The following is a 21,195-nucleotide window of genomic DNA, read 5'->3' as shown; positions in this document are numbered from 1 at the left end:
AAAGGAGGAGAGTTTAGGAGAGTTTAGGAGAGTTAAGGAGTACAATGCAAAAATTTCGGAAAGCTCTGATCATTTTGTTAATTATTGTTGATTCGAGTTTCATACCTGCCTGTTCCCACAAAAGGATCGTAGCAAAAACTACCATCTTTCACCTATAAAAACAAGGAATATTGGTTCCTATTTCAAATTCAAGCAAAGCATCTTAAAGGAAAAAACCTACAGTGAAAAACAAACTAACCATAAACAAAACATTTTAAAGTTAAAAAATATTAAATTCAAAGCATTTTTTCACCTGGGCCTGATTTGCCATAAGCAATGCTAACTGTGGATCCATTGACGTATTTCCAATAAAATATCTAGTCTTTAAATTATACTGATGAATCACATTTCTTTGACTGTAGCCAACCTAGGATGAACGAAACCTGATTCTAATATAGCTAGAACAGTGCATTCAATCCCACTCCATCAAAAGTCTTACAGAATACACCAAGTTCTGTTTCTAATACACAGTAACTTAGTAATTGTTTAGGGCCCTCAGCCAGACCATGAAATAAATATTCCCCATGACTTCGAGATATAACATTACGATTTGTGGAACAATTTGTCAAGTTTTCCATATAATTGGATTTTTAAACAGCTATTTTATGAATCTAAGATCCTGCAGATTGGATCACCTTATAAATGGTTAAGCAGAGTCTCTAATATTTCCCGAGAGTTTTTTAATTAAAAATCTTGTGTAATAATGATGGGAAGTTTCCTTAGTCTTTTTAAAATTCCAGCCACCCTTCCCATTATTCCCCTGATTTCTCTCAAACAAGACACTCCGATAAAGCCGTTAGATAAAAAACCTACATACCAGCTTACCAAAATAGATGTAATCAAGCTGATCATTATCAAAGTTTAACAACATATTGAAAATGATAGATGGATTTTTTAAATCAACCTCGCCAGGTATGCTAATGTATTTTTGAATCTCCTAAAAGAAAAAGAAAACCAGTTACAGAAAGCTGATAAATTATTGATTGACTGACTAAGTCAAGAGTGACATGTTATAGTGTGGTTGTAGGAGGGGAAGGTGGGGAAAAATGTGTATATTAATGACCTTCTTCCAATCTATTCTACACTTTGTTAGTTCTAAACTCTAGATTGGATGAAGGTCCTTAATATACTTCGTACAACCCATGCTAGCATGGTAAACAGACGTTGAGCAAAGATGACGAAAAAATCATTATGATGAATGCACGAATGATTAATAAGGTGAGTGTATGAAAGTGAGCACGGGATGGATGAATGAATGAATAAATGATTAAAAGAATGAATAAACGAATGAACAAATGACAGGATGAGTGAAAATGATTCACTGTACATATTGATGATTGATCAATGCGTGCTTAAGTAAACAAGGTATGCAGTTAAAATGGTAATGAGCCAAAAATTAGGCGAAAGGTTTAAGATGTATAGTAGCGACTGTAAGAAAAAATAAATAAATAAATAAATAAATGATGAATAAGTAAATTCGTGAACAATGCAATCACCATACTAAGTAAGGTAAACAAGTTATTCTCGTTGACACCATTTCAAAAAGAATTACTTCTGTATATTTCAAAGCATACTTAAAACGGTTAAAGTATGAAGTATAAGAAGTGAATGTACCTCTATGTAGCCAACACGTTCACTGAGTGTGATTTTCTTGTTAAAAACATCCACTTCAAATTTAAATGTACCATCATTAGAATGTGTCTAGCAGTAAAATATAAAATGAAAATAATAAAAATAAAAATAAGAGATAAAAACACAAAACATAAACAACAACAAAAAACGTGAAAAAACAACCAAAATCTCTGCAAAAACAAACAAACAAAATAAATAAACGAACAAACAAATGACAAACAAACAAAATTTTTTTTTCATCAGTAAAAGGACATAATACAAAAAAACTACCTTCCAATCTGAAGTGCTAGCTATATCTTCAAACGTTTTGCCATGCCCCCACAATTCTGATATATTCCTATAACATGTTTTATATATTAACAAAGAACTAATGATTTGGCCCTTTGATAGCTAACATGGCGTTTTGCCTGGATAGTGGATGGAGAAGCCATATAATGCCTCAATCATAAATTCCTTGTTATTCATCGAAGCATAGAAAATAGAACTTACACATTCTTATAGGACCAAAAAATAATTAGCTTTAAGAAAAATTGAGTTTTTTATTTTAGCGATTATTCTTCCTTTAGAAAGAATAAATTGTAAGTGTCTCCCATATTTAGAAATGTCTACAACCATCCCCAAAACGTTTGAGACAAGGCGCAAATTTCGAAATTAGACCCCACAAGTAATTATGTAGATCACTTCTTTAGTAGGTATACACAATCTTTGTCTAAATTTAACTTGTCGATGTTTACAGTGGGCTTAGGATCTTAGGTTATTTAGTTAGAACTTTTATAATGTGCTAATTCTACGTCAGTGTGGACTTTTTTGGCCTGGTGCAATTTAAATGCTGGTTAACTAACACACGCATCTGTAAAAGAAGCATTCTTGCACCGCACTGACTGCGGAGATGCTTTTGCTTTTTGCCAACTTTGTAGGTTGTAGCATTAAATTATAAAATATTGATAAAATTAAAGAAACTGGGCACATACTTCATTAAGATACTTCGTGATAAAATCTTTTCAACGTCGCTCAAATTCTTCACATCTATTAATAAGTATGGTTTCTGAAAAAAAATGTATCTACATTGGAACTAGTCGATAACACCAACAAAAATCCACGGGTTCACCCATCAGCAAATCATATACTTTGTGGGGATCCGAAATTTAGCTGGGACACAAATATTCCTACACAGAGACAAAAAATATAAATATTGTTATAGGCAAGAAAAAATAATTTATATTGAAAATTTTAAAAAATTACAATCTTACTCAAAATAACAATTCAAACTTTTATAGATACCTCAACTTTATATGAATGTAAATTAATGTCTAATTTGATGTTAAATAAGCCACATATTGATTCCAATTCCTAAAAACAACCAACCGGTAATCCAATTCTCTCAGGTGAGCTAACATTTTTACGTTTATTATCACATGATGACAGATTTGGGTTAACGATATCAGCAAAGAAATACCTGAATTCTGAAGTCTTGGAATTCTTGCGCATAAAAGCATACATATTTCATAATGATGTATTTATATCTAAAGATTTTATGCCAAAAATTATAGTCTTATACAAACATGGCTTTCTCAATTCATACCTCATTTACCCATGTCTCGCTTAACTAAGCATTGATTACCTGAACTTTAATTAACAATAGAAATTGTTTTTTTAAATATACTACAATCTAAAAAATTGGTTGCTAAACGAAAGGCAAGTTAATAGCATTCCGTCATTACACCTTTTTTTTTATAACTAAAATTTTTTTGAATATATCAAATCTTCCCAAAAAAAGCAATAACGCTACAATGCTTAAATAAGCATGTACAGAATGTTGGGTAATCGAGACAGTAGCTCACCTATAAAATATTTTTTCGTTAAAATAACTACCTTAAGAAAAATAATTTTTACAAGAAGGGATTTTATGAATTTACTATATTTTGCAATTTTCTCATCTGATATGCCAAAGCTTCTTTTTACTCCTACTGAATTTCTGTACTAGATTAAGAAAAGTTTAAGCCGTGAGAGAATTCAAATAACTTTATTTTGTCTATTGTTTCCTCTACGGGATCAGCATTTCAACCTTAGAAGTAAAGGCCAGTTTACTAGAAGCGGAAATTGAAATTATATGACAAGAAGTGCAGAAATAATTCAAAAATAAAAATTGTAAATGTTTTTTTTGTTTCTTTAATTTGGTATAAAACTTTTGATATTTTATTTATTCAAACATTAAGTGTTGGCTTTCTTTTCAATATGTTTAAGTGTGCACCAGAAACCATTACCAGTTGAACAAAAATTCCATTTTTACTAGGATGAATTTCTTAAAAATATTCATATAAAAAAAACATAATAAAAACATGGCTTTACAGCAAGTTGAAAATTTACAAAAATCTAACTGGATGAATACCATATATCTTAAAATATTTCAAGTTGACAAAGTTAAGTCCTAATGAACAGAATGATAAATTAAAGAGAAAAGAAAACAAAGCTGGTATGTGGCAAGAAACATTAATGAAATTGTCATTGAAGAAAGTGATAATTGTCGTTATGATTTTTAAAAAAAACTTTTGTTTAAATCGTTTTTTTAGAAGACACTTCGAAAAGAAGCTGACTCACAAGTAGGCTGAAAATTTCATTTAGTATAAGAAAATAAGCTGTGGAATTTTCAAAGAAAAACAATAACAGAGCCTAAATATAACAAATTGAATATATTAATTGAATATATTATTAGAAATTATAATGATGTAAACAATTTCAAAATTTGACGAAATATAAACAACAATTTTACATAAAGTTGGCCTTACATATATTGTTAAAACCACATTAAAAAAATAATAAAAACTTTTACATTACCTGCACAAGCATTGCAGGAAGAAAAAAACAAAAAACAAAAACAAATTAATAATTTTCTGCTGTTGAATAACATATCTACAGTTCCGCGGATATAAACAGTTTCAGAGAATGTGTGTGCATTGTGAATAAATTGTGCAAGACAGTTTTGCAGATGTAGTAAAGCTAACAAGGACCAAAATAACAAACTGCCAATCCATATAAGTTAAGCAAACTGTCAACAAAGATAGTTTCTAAACAAGCTATCAATAAGGACAGCTTAAGAATGATAGGTCATTACTTGTAAAATAGTAGGAACACATGCAAAAGTTTTAAATACACAACACACCCTTTCTGATCCTGACACAGAAACTTAAAATAACTATGTACAGCCTTTCATAAATCCTTTATGTGCAAAAAAATCTCTCATAAAATATTTGTTATATTATATATTTTATATTAATTCATTTTATATATTATATTTATATAATAATGTATACAAGTCCGGAAATCACATATCTCTGACAGCATCCTACTATAAAATGATCTATAAAATGATGCAAGAGAAACTCTATATAAACTTGCAACTATGGTGCTCTGTGAAAAGCATGCCACATAATAAAAACGCCTACTCTGAAATTACCATATCAACATGTAACAAAAAATTTAGTTACACATATCCTAAAATATTCACATGGAGCATAAACTATGCTATGTTAAGAAAACTTAATGTGAAAGCAAGAATTAATCTTAAACCACATGTAAAACCATAAGCAGACAAAAAGCAAGACCAAGTGTAACTAATCAACGTGCAAGGTCAGTAAATTTTAAAAAATGTCACAGTCACACACAGCTGGAAACTAATGCCAGTCTGTTGTTCAGTAATTAACTCAAGTGAACTAACCTATTTATAATAATTTGGAGAGAAATGAAGTTTTCTCTGCAAAACCAGGAACTGATTATGCTACACATTATCTGTGTATGTTTTTAATTTCTTTAGTATATGTCCCTGTCCACTTGCCACTACTTCCTTAAATCGTATTGCAAATATGATATATATAATCCCAGCCAAAGTTACTGCACCGACAGACATTAAAATTAGATAACCGAACTGTTGGGGTTTTGGCAGAAATATAGTAACAATAAAATGTAACAAATCTAAGATGGAATTGAAAGAATATTGAACACCTCCAACAACACCACGTTCATCTTCAGGTACGTTTTCTTGCTGTAGTTGCGTGATTGTTAAATCGATAATCCATAATCCAGCACGTGACAAAATAATACCTGCCATTAATACAGAAACTGATGTGAAATCTATCTCTGTAAGTTTAGCAGGAGTCAGAGTTGTGTTGAATTGTCCATTAACCACTGCTAAGCCTTGTGAAGACATATTATGAGAATTTTCTTTATCATGGGTCAGCATCTCACTAGGACTTCCTCTTACCCATATTGAAGCAACGCATAATAAAAGCATGGTCCATTGTGAAAAAAAGCCAAAGAAACCGGCTTTAACCAGTCCGAACTTATTACGCAGCCAAGGAAAAAGAAAGGTCCCAGCAATTCCAACTAAGGAACCAAGGCCAAAACAAACACTCACAATTAATTCAGATAAACCTTGCGAGTATGCATAACCAGTTGTAATAGCATTAAAACCAAGTACTGTTAAGTAAAGTGACGCTAGCGCCATGCCTGCAAGGACAATAGATTGACGTTTGTATACAACCCAACCAGAAATCATACTTTTAAACCGATGCAAAAAGTTAAGGTTAGTTGTTAATCTTCTTGTTTTCACACTGGCCTCGTTCTTATTATCTTCAGTCACTTGATTTGAGTTAATAAAACTATCTTTTGAAATTTTATCTGCTAATTCAGGAACAGCTTTATAAACTTTGTTTAGCAGTAAATATTCAGCTACCATTGATATCACATTCCATGAACAAATAAAAGCAATACCAGCAACATCTGATACAACAGACATTAAAAACCCAACTGCAACTGGAGCTGTAATGGCAACTGACAAGTCAATTCTACGTAGATTAGCATTTGTAGAGGCTAGAAGTGCTTTATCACCTTTGACGACAACCATAATCCAATCTCTTGTAACCGCTATTTTTTCACCTTGCCCCGCCAAGTTAGCCAATGCCCCAAGTACAATTATAAGAGCTTTGAGGAGTTCTAACACTTGCGAATGATTTGTAAGAAATAAGTAAATTGATATAACCACAGCACAGATTATGACAAGAAGATTTTGGAGTAGCAAAACTATACGCACTACTTTTAGCCTCTTGGTTCGGTCAATCCAATCTCCCACTACAGGAGCAAACAAAACACCACTGCTAGTAAGAACCAGGCCATATATAGCTGCTAACTGAAAAGAGCCTGGTGTCAATTTAATCATGTATAAACCAACTGCGAAACTCCACATTCTGTCACCCCATGCTGAGAAAAAAGAGCTAATACACAGTGTTATTTCAGGTCTCATTTTGTTTCTTGCTAAAGTAACAATAACAAGTTCAGTTTAGCAGTAATTATGAGTTTTGCAGTAATTATGAGTTTTCAGTATTACTTTCCAGTGTTTTAAATTTTAAACCTACATTTTAAACCTGCTTACATAACATGTATAAAAATTGAAATAAGTGACAACACCCTATTTAAGTGCACTCCCTCTCTATCACAATCCTTATTTAACTTGGCACTCCTGTATTGTGCTTATCTTAAACAGATACCCAATCTAAAACTTAGAAAAGAGCATTCATTCCACATTATAGTTTTCTTAGTGTTTAAATATGATATCTAAAGTTTCTATAGAATGAAATAATTCTGCAATTCGTTTTGTTATTTATACCATTTTTTTAGCCAAAGATAAAACTGTCCTAGAGAAATTCGAAATTATCTTAATTTCTTTATGAAGCATGACAATACTTCTTCACAACCAAAAAAGTGATAATTCACATGCAATGTTTTGATATTTATAAAACCTTTGCCAAAATCAAAAATGGTGTTTGCTCTTAAAAACTACAATCATGGTGTTTGTAATATCTATTTTGTTCTTAAAAACTACAATAAATCATAAAAATAGTCCAGGCCCTGTCCAATTTCCCATATTGATAAACCGGTGCCCAGTTCTTTTGCAAGATTTATTCTGGTTTGAATGGACTATAAAGAAAAAAAATTAAACAATATCAATGCAATAATAGCATAATAAACTCTTTTAGGTTACCATATGTCACTACTACCAATTTTGCGTGTTCAAGGTTTATGTATTGAATCAACAACATTTATTGTTTATTTGGACTATAGTATGAACTGATTAATTCTGCAACATTGATATTTGCAAAATCCTGAACTTAATTTTCTGTCATGTGGCTTCACCACCAAAAGTATTGACGTCAGAAGTTCACATCATTTGTACCACATCGGATATAATAAGCACAACATAGTAATCACAAAATTATAAATTATTTTTTTACTCACCAGTAGAGTTGGAAAATACAATGTGACTTTTGATTTTTTCTCCCTGAAAGTTTATAAAAACAAATAAAAAAATAAATAGAAGAGAAAAAATAAACAAACAACAAGACTAAAATAACTAACTTGTATTCTATCTTGTGTTCTTTATCATCGTTACTCCATTTTAATCTTGGTTTCTCACGTCTTAAGATATCAATGTAACTAAGAAATAACAACATGATTTGATTCTCACAAAATATTTTGCAGACTAAATGTGTGAAATTCATTATTACAATACTGCTAACTTTAAATTTGCATCTGATCTCTTAATCACAACCGAATTTCTCGACATTATGATACGTTCATTCAGGAGAAGTTTAAGTTCAACACTTTAACAGAAAAGTGACAAAAACCTGAACTGATCCCGAAGTAAAGAACTAACACCGTACCTGTGTCCAACAATAGCTAAACAAAGAAGTTATAAAACAAAATAAGTAACTGGAAAAACTAGGAAAAATAGAATAACAACATACAAACACTTTAAGTTTTAAAAATTAATATAAAGGAAAATCGTTGACGTACGTTCAGCAGTTTGATCTTTATAAATATACCCATAAAAATTTAATCCCAGAAGTATCTTTTGACGAAAATGATTTTTAACTGGTGTCAGCGAGAGTACACATTGTCGAATCCATTCGTATGGTGCCACTGCTCCAGGTCTAAACATAGAAATGGTAATTTGTGAATAACTCATACTTAGAAATAATGACAAATCCTGAAAAAAAATGGGTACCCAAATAACTTAAATTTCAAAAGAATTAATTAAAGGTAGAAATTTTTTAGGGAGGAGGGTGACCTGCCTCCTATCATTGACTACACCCTGATTAGAAAAAATAAGCACACACATACCTACTATAATGTGGATAATCATATGTCATTAAACTAAATCCATCCACCATTGGTGCAAGCAAATCAAAATCGTCCTTTGTAAACATTCCAAGTGAATTTCTGAAAAAACGGAAAGGGAAACACTACAGTGAAAATTACAACAAATGATAAAACAACAAAATAGCTATTAGTTTTACTATATATTTAAAAATTTAAAATTTAAAACAGTAAAAGATATATTTCTCTTATTTAAAAAGTATAAATTCCAATGTTTACTTAAAAATGCAGAATTCTACAATTATAAAAAATTAATTTCACCAAACTGCAATTAATCTAGTTTTACTTACATGCTTGCTAAAGGTGGCGGTATGACCAAAATAAACTTCAAACGCTTTGCCATCATGGCTTCGCCTAATTCTTTCACAAGACCTGTCAACTCTCTACAGTAAAAAAACATAAATGATACACATACACAGGAAGACAGAAAGTGTAAATTTTTTATATACAGAAACCACTCAGATGAGAACATGAGAAAGAAAGCTGAATAACATTGTGAATAATTAGACGGAATGTTTTAATTTTCTGTTATAGTGCAAAAAGTTCATGAGATTTTTGACACTACATACGCACTTAGGCAAAAGCTCTAATTTTACGCATGCAGCTAACAAAAAAACTTTATGTTTTATGTGTTATAGCAAAAAAGATGTTTAAGCTATATTCTACAGAATAATTTCTCAACTATATAATTGCCCAATGTTAAGCAAAAATTTAAAATAACGCAAGAAAGGTGGTTCGATGGAAAAATAGTTTACTATATATCTTACGCTTTATAATGACCACCAAATTGTGACCAAATTTCTAATACCATTCCATCAAATTCTTGCTCTTCAATAAAGTTTACCATAAAGTTAACCAAACTATACATCTTCTCCTGATTTGAAAATATTTCCATAAAATTATCCATCGACCACTGTTCAAATAACAACCTGGGTAAGATCTGAACCTTACTGTTTATGTAACGGACATCTTTTAACCAGTTTCGGTCTATATCATGTGTACCCAGAATATAGAGTTCTCCATTTGATTTTCGTCTAATCTGAAGCCACACAGGTGAAATGATGGTAAATTTACCAAATGTCTTTGCAACGTCATACCCATGATTGTTCCACTAAAATAAAAAATTTGGGATCACAAGGGAACAAGAGAACAAAATATTCAGGCCATCTTGCTTAGCTGCAAACATTGAAAACTCCTTTATAAGCCTTATCATTTTATCATACAGAACTAAGTTGATTAAAAATTGGTAAAGAGTTTCATATGTAATTTCCTTTAAACATGGAAATCTTTTATATTCATGTAAGGTGAAGGGTCTCCTTAAGAGACAAGAGAGGAGTTGAACGTCCTCCACCATACCTTAGTTTAAAGGGGCGATTGTGGAAGTCCCATGAAATGCCACATAGTGATGGTGTCACTTTAAAAAACACCCAGTCCGGTCTGTGAACGGTTGGCGCTAGGAAAGGCATCCAGCTGTAAAACAATGCCAAAACTCTTTATTAATGGCCGTAAGAATAGTTAATCAGACAAACTGCGTAAACGGGGCTGGAACTCTAAGGAGTGAAGGTGTCGCGCACGGTAGGACAGATGTCAGATGTGAGCATCGTCAGACCGTTACCCAGCTATCACATCACAAGGTAGATAACACTAGGTTGAGGATGGCTAGTGTAAATGTTGGTACTCTGAGAGGTAGAGCAGGTGAAGTAGTTGAAATGTTAGAACGTAGATCTGTTGATATGTGTTGTGTTCAGGAAGTTAGGTGGAGAGGAGCTTCAGTGAGATTTGTGGAAGGTAGGAGGGCAAGGTATAAGCTTTTTTGGATTGGTAATAGTGATGGATATGGAGGAGTTGGCATATTCGTTGCAGAGAAGTGGGTAGAAAAAGTAATAGATGTTATGCGTGTTAATAGTCGTATTATAGTGATAAAGTTTTTAATAGGTAATAGGATTGTCACTTTTCTGTCAGTTTATGCTCCACAGTGTGGACTCAGTGAGGAAGATAAAGATAAGTTTTATGATGAGTTAATAGCAGTCACATCAAAGTTTGGAGACACTGAACTTGTCATGGTGGGCGGCGACTTTAATGGTCATGTTGGGAAGTCATCTGAAGGTTATAGAGGTGTGCATGGAGGCTATGGATTTGGGAGCAGAAATAAGGAAGGGGAGAGATTGCTTGAGTTTGGAATGGCAACGGACATGGTGGTTTGCAACACATCATTCAGTAAGAGACAGAGTAGGCTGATAACATATGAGTCAGGTGGTTGTAAGACACAGATAGATTACTTTTTGGTAAAGTCAGACAAGAAAGTGGTGAAGGACGTGAAAGTTATATCGGGGGAAGAGTGTGTTTCCCAGCATAGGTTGCTGGTTTGTGATATTATCTTGAAGAGTGTCAGAGAAGCCAAGAGAAAGTACAGGCCCGTCGAAAAGTCTGGAAGCTGAAGGAAGAGATTGTAGCAAGACAATTTAGTGCAAAAGTTCAGCAGTTAGCCTACAATAGTCAATGTGATAGTGACAATGTTAAAAGTACTTGGACTACTTTGAAGAATTGTCTTCTAGAAGCTTCTGATGATACCTGTGGGTGGACGAAAGGACCAGCTAGACATAGACAGACCTGGTGGTGGAATAATGAGGTTGACCAGTGTATAAAGGAAAAGAGGAAACTTTGGAAAGAGTGGAAGTCAGGTGGTAGTAAAAATATTAACTTAGAAGCTAAGCGTCGGGCTCGTACAGCAGTGTATAAGGCAAAATCAGAAGCAGAGAGAAACAGATTTGCAGATGTGTTAAGAAGGGAAGACCAGCGCAATGAGGTATTCAAGATAGCAAAGCAAATGAAGAAGACTAATCAAGATATTGTAGGTGAGAAGTGTATACGTAATGATGAAGGTGTTTTGGCTAGCACAGAGGAGGAGAAAAGGGTAGCTTGGAAGAATCATTATCAGAGGTTGCTTAACACTGAGTTTGATTGGGACGAGGATAATTTGTCTGATGATGATGTCGTAGAAGGGCCAGCTATGCAGATCAAGACAGAATTGGTAGTGGAGGCTATTAGGAAATTGAAGATTGGCAAGGCTGCAGGAGTATCCGGTATTGTTGCAGAGATGGTAAAAGCATCTGGATATATTGGAGTTGAGCTTAAAACAAGTCTTGCTAACCAGATTATAAAGGATGGTGCTATTCCAAGTGAGTGGCAGTCGAGTGTAATAGTGAATTGTTTCAAGGGCAAGGGTGATGCATTAGAAAGGGGTAACTATAGAGGTTTGAAGTTGGTTGATCAAGTAATGAAAGTTATTGAAAGAGTGATTGATAAGTTACTTAGAGAAAGAATTGATATAGATAAGATGCAATTTGGTTTTGTTCCAGGGCGTGGCACTACAGATGCAATATTTTTACTCAGACAGCTTCAGGAAAAGTATTTAGGAAAGAGAAAGAATCTCTATTTTGCCTTTGTAGATTTAGAGAAAGCTTTTGATAGAGTGCCACGTAAAGTTATTTGGTGGGCTATGAGAAAATTAGGTGTGGATGAGTGGCTAGTTACGATGGTTCAGTCTATGTACAGCAATGCTAGAAGTCGTGTCAAGATTAACGATTTACTTAGTGATGAATTTAGTGTAAATGTTGGTGTACATCAGGGTTCTGTACTTAGTCCTTTGTTGTTTATTCTAGTCTTAGAAGCGCTGTTGATGGAGTTCAGAACAGGTTGTCCATGGGAGTTATTGTATGCAGATGATTTGGTTCTCATAGCAGAGTCGATGGAAGAATTAGTTGAAAAGTTTGAGAAGTGGAAGAAAGGACTAGAAGAGAAAGGGCTGAAGGTAAACACAGCAAAGTCTAAAGTCATGATAAGTAGCATTGCAGCCAAGTGTGACCTTGTAGTTGGAAAGTGGCCTTGTGGAGTTTGCAGGAAAGGGGTTGGTTGTAACTCAATTTTTTGTCAGACTTGCAAGCATTGGGTACATAAGAAGTGCAGTAGTATTAGTGGAAGGTTAAGAGCTGGCATACAGTTTGTATGCAAGCGTTGCAAAAGTGAGATTATAGAGAATGAAGTATTTCCAGCTTTAATGATGTACAACAGTGGCTCGTTAGAGATAGTTAAGAACTTCTGTTACTTAGGTGATATGTTGGGCAGTGAAGGGGGTGTTGGAAGAAGTGTTACTTGCAGGATAGGTTCTGCTTGGAAAAAGTTTAGAGAGTTACTTCCTTTATTGACTAGCAGAGTTCTGTCAATTGAGGTAAAAGGTAGGTTGTATGAGGCCTGTGTAAGAAGTGTTATGTTGTACGGTAGTGAGACATGGGCAGTGAAGCAGGAAGATCTTGACCGTTTAGAAAGGAATGATATGAGAATGGTTAGGTGGATGTGTAATGCCAGTCTGAGAGACAGAAAGAGTTCAGATGAGCTAAGAAGCAGGCTAAGTCTCTGTAGAATTAAAAATGTTATCCAGATAAGAAGATTGAATTGGCTGGGGCACTTGGAAAGAATGGAGGAGGATAATTGGGTAAGAAAGTGTAGAGACTTGATAGTTCCTGGGGCAAAGCCCAGAGGCAGACCGAGAAAGACTTGGCAGGAGGTTATAAGGACAGACTTAATAGAGAGGAAGTTGAGTTTAGATCTAACACAGTCTAGATCAGATTGGAAGAGGGTCATTAATATACCCCGTCCAACCCATGCTAGCATGGAAAACGGACGTTAAGCCGAGAATGATGATGATGATGATGATGATAATGTCCAATATTGATAAAATTTGGGAGTTAAAAAAAAGAACAAGACAATAAAACAGGTAGGCTGTCACCATTTAAAAAAATAATTTGCTTTAATCATTAAGAAGTATTCCATATGCATAATATGTGCTCCATGATGTTGAGATTGGAAACTAACCTGCAGAGGATACCTCATTTATTGTGTGTTCTGTGACATTGCAATTGATCATTTGGTTAGTTAGCTAGTTACTAGTTGGAAATTAATACAATTGACATAGTGACAAAAATAATTTTTAAAAAGAAAAACAAAATATAAGGGGAAAACATAAAACTCAAAATCTGAACTATTAGCATAAAACTTCTCTTTTCCATAAATGCAAGTTAGTTGAAGACTATTAAAAACATGAGTGCACTTACCGGCGTAACATAGCCTAAAACAGCACCTTCAAATTGCGTATTTAGTACGTCACTATCATATGATTGGTAATACTTTAAAATATCAGTGTACTTAACGGTTGTTGCTACTAAATTTTTTGAAAGCACATTTTCAGGCCTTGGGCCGCTCTAAAAAGAAAAAAAAATAACCGTGATAATAAAATATAGTATATTTACCCACTTTGTTAGCATCTTGCTAACAGTTTCTTCACTTTGTTAGACAGTTGAAAATAACATCCCTTGGAACTTTAACTAGTGAAAAATGTTTCACATCCTGATAAAGTCGCTTTTTCAAGAGAACCTTTATGTTATTATTCTTTTATGTTTTTCTTTTAATTCATTAATTTTTTATTCTGAAATGTTCCTGCAGCACTTTTCAAAAAAAAAAAGATAACAAATCCAACAAAACTCAAAGCATGGCAACAGTCCTGGTCTTTTGAGGTTCGTGATCACGCCCTCGCACCTTCGCACGCTCCTGCAACAACAGAGCAGCGTCTTCAATCACGCACCAAAAACACTTTAGTCAGTTCAATAATGCGCACCTAAAATGTCTTTTGTATAAAGTAATTATATATTTACTATACTAATAATCAAAGAAAAAAATGACTTAAAGTTTGCGCATTTAAAAATGAATTATTTTTAGAAATTAAATACGTTGCATTGCGTAATAACACCTGTTGTTCTTTTCGAATGTTACTGGCTTTTTATGTTTTGAGATGAATTCATTAGGTTAGGGCATCATTAAGTTGTATATCGCAGAAGTCGCAGGTGGCATGCTTCGAAAATGCTTGTCACTGACACAGCTTAACATGAAGCAAAACTGTACAGCAGACTCAATTGTTAGAGTCTTCACGGAACATCTCTCCCCACAAAGCCGTGGGCAGGGCTGACTTATTGCCTGCTGTACGAGACAGAACTTTTGGACTTCTTTTTAATACAATATACAATTTTTTCGGTTATTATTACTAAACATATTGATTTCTCTTCCCCTTTTGAAAAGATTTTTTAAACTTTATTCAACATGTTTCTTCTTTGGTATTACATAACGATAACATTCATCTGAAAGCTGCAATAAGGTACAGGACACCTAACCTCTCCCATGTTCTGATTATATTTAACTTGCATGGGTGCGCACTCTTCTCGCAGTATTCTCTGGATGATGAAGGTCGGACTGACTTGTTACATGATTCGAAATAGTCTTCAGTCTTTCGTTTAAGTCTCAGTGTAATGCACCAGCCAAGCATAAGAGTGACAGTATTAAGGAAGGGTAACACTGACAGTTTTTGATTGTGGCATTCATTCAAATTTCACAACAAAATTACGTTGCCAATTTGTTATGCCGACTCAACTACGGTATCTTTGTATTTTAAGTCGGCAATTAAGTCGGCAGTGCCGAATGCTGAAGCTAATTTTAAGGGCTGATCATTGATACAAAGTTTTGATATGAATTATACGAATTACGTGCAGAAATTTTGAGACAGTCCTTTAATAAAGGTGCAAATACATTCAATTACTCAGTAGGCCTATCAGAGGACAACACTTTTCAAATGTGTTATCACGCACCTTAAATTATGAAAACTGAATAATCACTCTCCTCAATTAAGGCAAGATGCATGAAATTCATCGCGCACCTACGACAATCAAGGCAAGTGAAGTATCACTCAGCTGCTAAAATTCATATGACCAGGACTGTGGCAACTTTGTTGGTATATACAAAACATTCTGCTATGATTCCCTTGTTTCAAAGTTCAACCATTTTGCCAAAAAGCATGGTAATCATGTTAGCTTCTTAAAGTGAGAACTCTTATTTAAGATGGAAATTTGATGTTCATACAAGTATAGATTTTTTAATCTTGTTTATTATACCTCAGTATAGTGTAAATCAGACAAAAAGAGATATGTTTCTTAAATACTTGTATTAAATACTGCATTCGGAGTGTTTAAAAATAAAGTTGTTTTTAAGAAGACTTGTACAAAAGAGTAAACAAAGAAACATTGAATTTTTTTTTCATATGCATGATTTTAGCATTTTTTATATCGGTGGGGTAAGTTGGACATGTTCTCAGTAGTGACGCTTACAAAAAGTGCTAGAATGTAGAGGTTTTTTGAGAGATTTGTATATAGCTGTTCTTTGCAAGCTTTTTCTTTTGCCTAAATATTTGTTACATTCATATTTAAAGGCTCTTGTGTCTTGTTTTGTAACAAAATTACATGAATTTTCTAAAACATGCTAAATCCAAGAGGTGATTGGGAAATCCACTAATTATAACACAAGTTTAACAGGGTTTAATATTGATGCTGAATTATTAACAAAAATATGCAAATATATAGGTTATACTTAAAATAGCCTTTAAAAATTTAACACTTTTTGTAGGCTTTACTATTGAAACCGGAGGATCCAAGGTCCAGTTTGCCCCACAGTGATAAATTTAAGATGGCATTGTGAAATCGCATTACGGAGGATATGTCTCTCTATAACTATGAAAGGATATAGTATATGCCTTCCACATTACGTGAATGTTCTCTGTTCACTGGCAAGACTGCATGGCTATGACATGATATTCTTCACAAAAAGTCTAGGATCTACCGTCTAGGATTACCAATTTCACCAGTACTGAAACTTATGTATTTTACAAAATAGACAGCCCAAAGTTTGCTAGGGTAGTTCACTGATGAGAAAACCTATGTGATATGACATTCTAACCTCTTGTTATCTTTGTAATCAGTCATTAAATAGAAAACAAAATAAATATCATGAAACTGTACAGACTGGAGAATATTTTTAGGAAAAAAAAATTGTCACTGCATGTGCTCTCCTGCGTGGAACTCACATTAAAATAAACACATCACTGAAATAAAGGTTACCTCCTGTTTAAAACAAGTTGAGCACATATGAAAGACCTTTGAAAGTTCTCCTTTTTGAAAAATCTTTATCTGTTCTCGAGATATTTGTCTTAAAAGTTGCGCTAATTACAGTACCACTTGAATGTACCTTTACATATATGCGAGTTTTACGACCCCATGTAACAATAAAGAACATACACTAGATAAATAACCTTCACATATCTTTTGTTTACACACAAACTTAATTGCTTTCTATTGCTATCGTTGTGCGCGAGTCATAACAATAAGATTTGATGAATTCTTTTGTTATCACATGTTACATGCATGTTATTGTTTAAAAGTGTTAAAGATCGCAAAGGCTATTAAAATATATTATTTTTGAAAAATGAACGAACACAACACGTTAAAGATAAATCATCATATATGTGTATTGATTTGTTCTTAAATTTTTAAAAAGCGATTAACAAAGCCAACCGCCACGTCTATATGGCCTAGCGAAGGTACATAAGAAAGATACACCAGTTCGACCAGTACTTTCCATGCCTGGCTCAGCCTACTATAAAATTGGTAATCAAGTTTCAAAATGGTTATCTGTTGTAAAGGAGTGTAATATCAATTCCTCAACAAAGGAAATTTCTGATCTGTTATCTCAAATTCAACTTAATACGAACGAAGAACTAGTTAGTTTTGATATAAAGTCTTTGTATACAAACGTTCCGCTTGATGAAGCCATAAATGATTGCACCAAGCTTTTATTTTCTGGTAAATACGATAAAGAAACCTTTAAAACCTTAGTCTCTTTGTGCAGTCGTGACGTAGTTTTATTATCACACGATGGTTATTACAAGCAAATCGATGGCTTAGCTATGGGCAGCCCACCAGCTCCACTTCTCGCTAATGGTTGGCTAAGCAAGTTTGACTCTATCCTCAAAGACGATGCTGTACTGTATATGGATGATGTTTTGAGAAACATAGAACGTAATAGAATTGACGAAAAACTTCTACAAATTAACGACCTGCATCCGTCACTCAAATTTACCATTAAAAAAGAAGGGAAGAATACGTCTATACCTTTTCTGGATATGTTAATTATTCGTTCAAATAACAATTTATCATCGACATGGTACACGAAAGCTACCGATACAGGCCTGACGATGAACTTTCATTCATTGGCACCACGGAAATATAAACGGTCAGTCGTATCCGGCCTAGTTCATCGAATACATCGAGCGTGTAGCACATGGTCGAATTTTCACCAAAGTCTAGAAAAAGGTAAAACTGTTCTTGAGAAAAATCAATATTCGAAAGCTTTCTATGACCCGATAATTAAAAGTACGATATCTAAGATTATGGAAAATAATGATAACGAGAATCCTGATGAAGAAAACGAGAAAGAAGAGTCTGAAGAGAAGATGATTTTCATTCAATATCGTGGGCGAGTTTCGGAGAAATTTGAAACTTCTATGAGAAAGTTGAATATTCCGTGTAAAATTATTTTCACATTGAAAAAGTTGAAAAGTTCTCTGCCTCCATTGAAACCTGTAATTGAAAAATGTTTCAAAAGTTGTTTGGTATACAAAATAGAATGTCCACGATGCAACTCGTGCTATGTCAGACAGACGAGCCGACATTTAATCAAACGACTTAAGGAACATAAAAGAACTGGTCCGGTGGGAAAGCATTTCGACGATTGCAATAATCTTTTAACAATGGAAAATGTATCAATTTTATGTTCATCAACACGGAACGTTTATCATTTAATGACTCTTGAGGCGTTAATGATCAATTACATCAAACCGGTTTTAAATACTAAAGACGAATATAGAAGCAGAGCATTGGTAATAAAAATTTAATTACCTTACTCTCTTCTAAACTCGTTTTGTTTTTAGATTTTCTTGTAAATTTGATTTGTTGTAGTGTGAGGTGTAGTTTATGTATGATATGTTGAATAATTTTATACTTGTTTTTACCTGTTTTTAACATTATTTATTTGCTTTTAGACCTGATGATGGATAATGTTTATCCGAAATATATTGTCGATAAAAAATAATAAACATACTCATTGTTGGTCCTAATAGTGGTATTTTAACAAAGCTTTTCTATTGACGTTCTTCGTTTTTAAATTTCTAAAATGCGATCTAAAAAGCATTCCTATTGCCACTTTTCGTTCTTAGGTCAAGCATCTGGACATTCAAACAATGTTTCAATTTCGTTTGTTTCAATTTCCCGGAGGCCAATTGTAATTTTTGTCGAAACGCTAACTCTCACAAGAAAATTGTTAGCGCGATTTTTTAAGAGTTACGTACGTTTTATGTGTGAAATAGAACATTTAGCTTTGTGTAAAAAGAAATAAAATTGCACGCACACTTTCGTAAAATACAAGCATCAATGAAAACATAACATTTATAAATGAATGGTTTAACATTGCCGTTCCTTAGTAAGATACTTAAATCTTTGTTAAATTATATATTTTTTGTTGATCTCTTGACGACAATATTAATTAAATACAACAATGGGAATGCAATTCACATGAGCTAATTAAATTTCGTGAACAAGACATTAACTCTATTGTTTTCAACATGCAAAAATAGCTCATGTATTTAACAATAGGTTAACAATAACAACGAAAGTTCTGACGGTACCGAAGGTTTGTGTAAAGGTGATAACTATCGTGCACATGTAAAGTTACATTTGAGCGGTACTGTATGTCATAAACAGGCATTGAGCTTGGTAACTAAATATTAAAATTTATGTAAAACATTACATTTGGCCGTTCCCTTGATGTATAAAATACATCAAGGGATTGGCCAAAAAACATTCTTAACTCTATGTTGCTTGTCAAAAATGTTAAATATAACACCCTAGCAGACCTATTTCATGACCTAATGCATATAGTGAAATCTTTTTAGTCCATTATAAAGAACCAATCAAAAATTTTGAAAAAAAATATTCAAATTCCCTGAGAATCTTTCAAGCTTTTTCTTATGCAATTAATTTTATTTACCGTGGGAGGTAACCTTTAAGTTGTAAATCATGCAACTAGGACTTTTCAGTCGGTTCCTTTTTTGCTTGACCCTGCGCAAATACTTAAGTGTGTTTTTAGCTGTCTGTATTTTTTGTTGCTTGTAACTATCAACTAAAGCTAGCAAGCTATCAAGTTAAACACCCTAATTGTCAGACATATATAAGTTTCTTTTAATGTATAATATACATCACAAAAAAAAGGAACAGTTTCAACTAAGTGAGAAAAGTTTTATATCAGTTGTACAGTTAGACATTAACCTTGTTCTTTTTTGTATGTTGTTCTTTTGTCCTTCTTCTTAACACACATTAGGCCAGCGATTTGCACAAATGTTTCGCCGCTGCGCATCTTTCCGCATTAATAATTTCAATTTAATCAATAATAATCTGACATGGCTTGGGTTAATCAGGGGCTGTGGTAACATTCAATCACCCATGTTGAATCGCCATGAGGAATCGAACCCCAGTCTCCCGCACAGAGTACAAGAGCTATAACCACTAATCTACGGCGCCACTAAAGTTTCCTTTTCAGTTTTTAAAAATTTCCGGGATAATGTTTTCTCAATAAATTGGCACCTCACAAAAATTGCCTACAGGGTGATTACGTGCCTTTAAGGCCCTACCTATCTTGCAGACGTTTTTTACACCAGTTAGCCAAATCTAGACTATTTTAACATTTTCTTCCAGACTTTTCCAGAATTTACTTAATTAGAAACATTCTTGGCAGACATAGCTACCCTGTTTTACTGTGTATGAGACTTTTAAGTTTTTCACTCATTTTCTTTATTATTTAAATTTTTTATTTTCCAAAGAAAAAATTAGTCTTTATGGCATGAAAATTTAGCATGTTGTTGGCAGTAATCCTACGGAAAACATAATGTGCAGGAATTGTATAGCTAGCTAGCTAGATAACTTTTCTTTCTAAAATTTTTCACAAAAAAATCATTTCACTTTTTTTAATGGTCAGAGCCTTCTTATTTCATAATTCTCAATAAGAGCATCGTACAAAAGAAAGATATATTTAATGATAATGAAGTTTGCAGTAACGCCAGCTAGCGAGTTGAACATACCAGTATCGCAATCTCTTTACAGCTATCTTTCGTGCACGTATCTTTTTTCTTTTTAGACTTTGACAGTGTAGAATTAGCAGGACTAAAAACTATATAAATAACAAACAAATACTTGTACGCGAACATTGTTGTACATCCGACCCAGGTCGATGCACCCTTCGCACCTTTGCGGTCCTCGTTTTCCAAGAAAAGCATCAAGCGCAGAAAATACTTCACGTCAACTAATGACCACTAAACAAGATAATGCCAGT

General features: G+C 33.4%; 3 protein-coding genes across 4 annotated transcripts in view; all 3 read right to left on the bottom strand.

Moving 5' to 3' along the window:
• Positions 1-21,195, bottom strand: part of LOC130646962 (tRNA (guanine(10)-N2)-methyltransferase homolog) — a 56,716-nt gene that overhangs the window by 3,381 nt on the left and 32,140 nt on the right. For both annotated transcript variants that reach the window (XM_057452645.1, XM_057452646.1), the window contains exons 2-9: positions 3,128-3,196; positions 2,953-3,021; positions 2,643-2,716; positions 1,942-2,008; positions 1,654-1,740; positions 857-976; positions 293-406; positions 106-152 (exon numbers count right to left, since the gene is read on the bottom strand). In XM_057452645.1, coding sequence (XP_057308628.1) covers positions 106-152; positions 293-406; positions 857-976; positions 1,654-1,740; positions 1,942-2,008; positions 2,643-2,716; positions 2,953-3,021; positions 3,128-3,178 — 629 coding nt within the window. In that variant the 5' untranslated portion in view covers positions 3,179-3,196. The remainder of the gene's footprint in view (positions 1-105; positions 153-292; positions 407-856; positions 977-1,653; positions 1,741-1,941; positions 2,009-2,642; positions 2,717-2,952; positions 3,022-3,127; positions 3,197-21,195) is intronic.
• Positions 4,264-7,377, bottom strand: LOC130646958 (solute carrier family 40 protein member 1-like). Its single transcript, XM_057452641.1, has one exon. It carries the CDS (start codon positions 6,965-6,967, stop codon positions 5,447-5,449), a length of 1,521 nt encoding a protein of 506 aa, XP_057308624.1. The 5' UTR covers positions 6,968-7,377; the 3' UTR covers positions 4,264-5,446.
• LOC130646963 (chitinase domain-containing protein 1-like) lies at positions 7,510-21,160 on the bottom strand. The gene is made up of 10 exons (XM_057452647.1): positions 20,945-21,160; positions 13,992-14,138; positions 9,648-9,991; positions 9,171-9,263; positions 8,845-8,943; positions 8,518-8,654; positions 8,385-8,400; positions 8,080-8,157; positions 7,960-8,002; positions 7,510-7,641 (listed from the first exon to the last, which is right to left on the bottom strand). The coding sequence occupies exons 1-10, from the start codon at positions 21,137-21,139 to the stop codon at positions 7,543-7,545; spliced, it is 1,251 nt and encodes a 416-aa protein (XP_057308630.1). The 5' UTR covers positions 21,140-21,160; the 3' UTR covers positions 7,510-7,542.

Source organism: Hydractinia symbiolongicarpus, chromosome 6 (assembly GCF_029227915.1).
Source record: "Hydractinia symbiolongicarpus strain clone_291-10 chromosome 6, HSymV2.1, whole genome shotgun sequence".
NCBI classification, from domain to species: Eukaryota; Metazoa; Cnidaria; class Hydrozoa; order Anthoathecata; family Hydractiniidae; genus Hydractinia; species Hydractinia symbiolongicarpus.
Note: the sequence above shows the minus strand (reverse complement) of the source record. Positions and strands in the feature narration are given on the sequence as shown.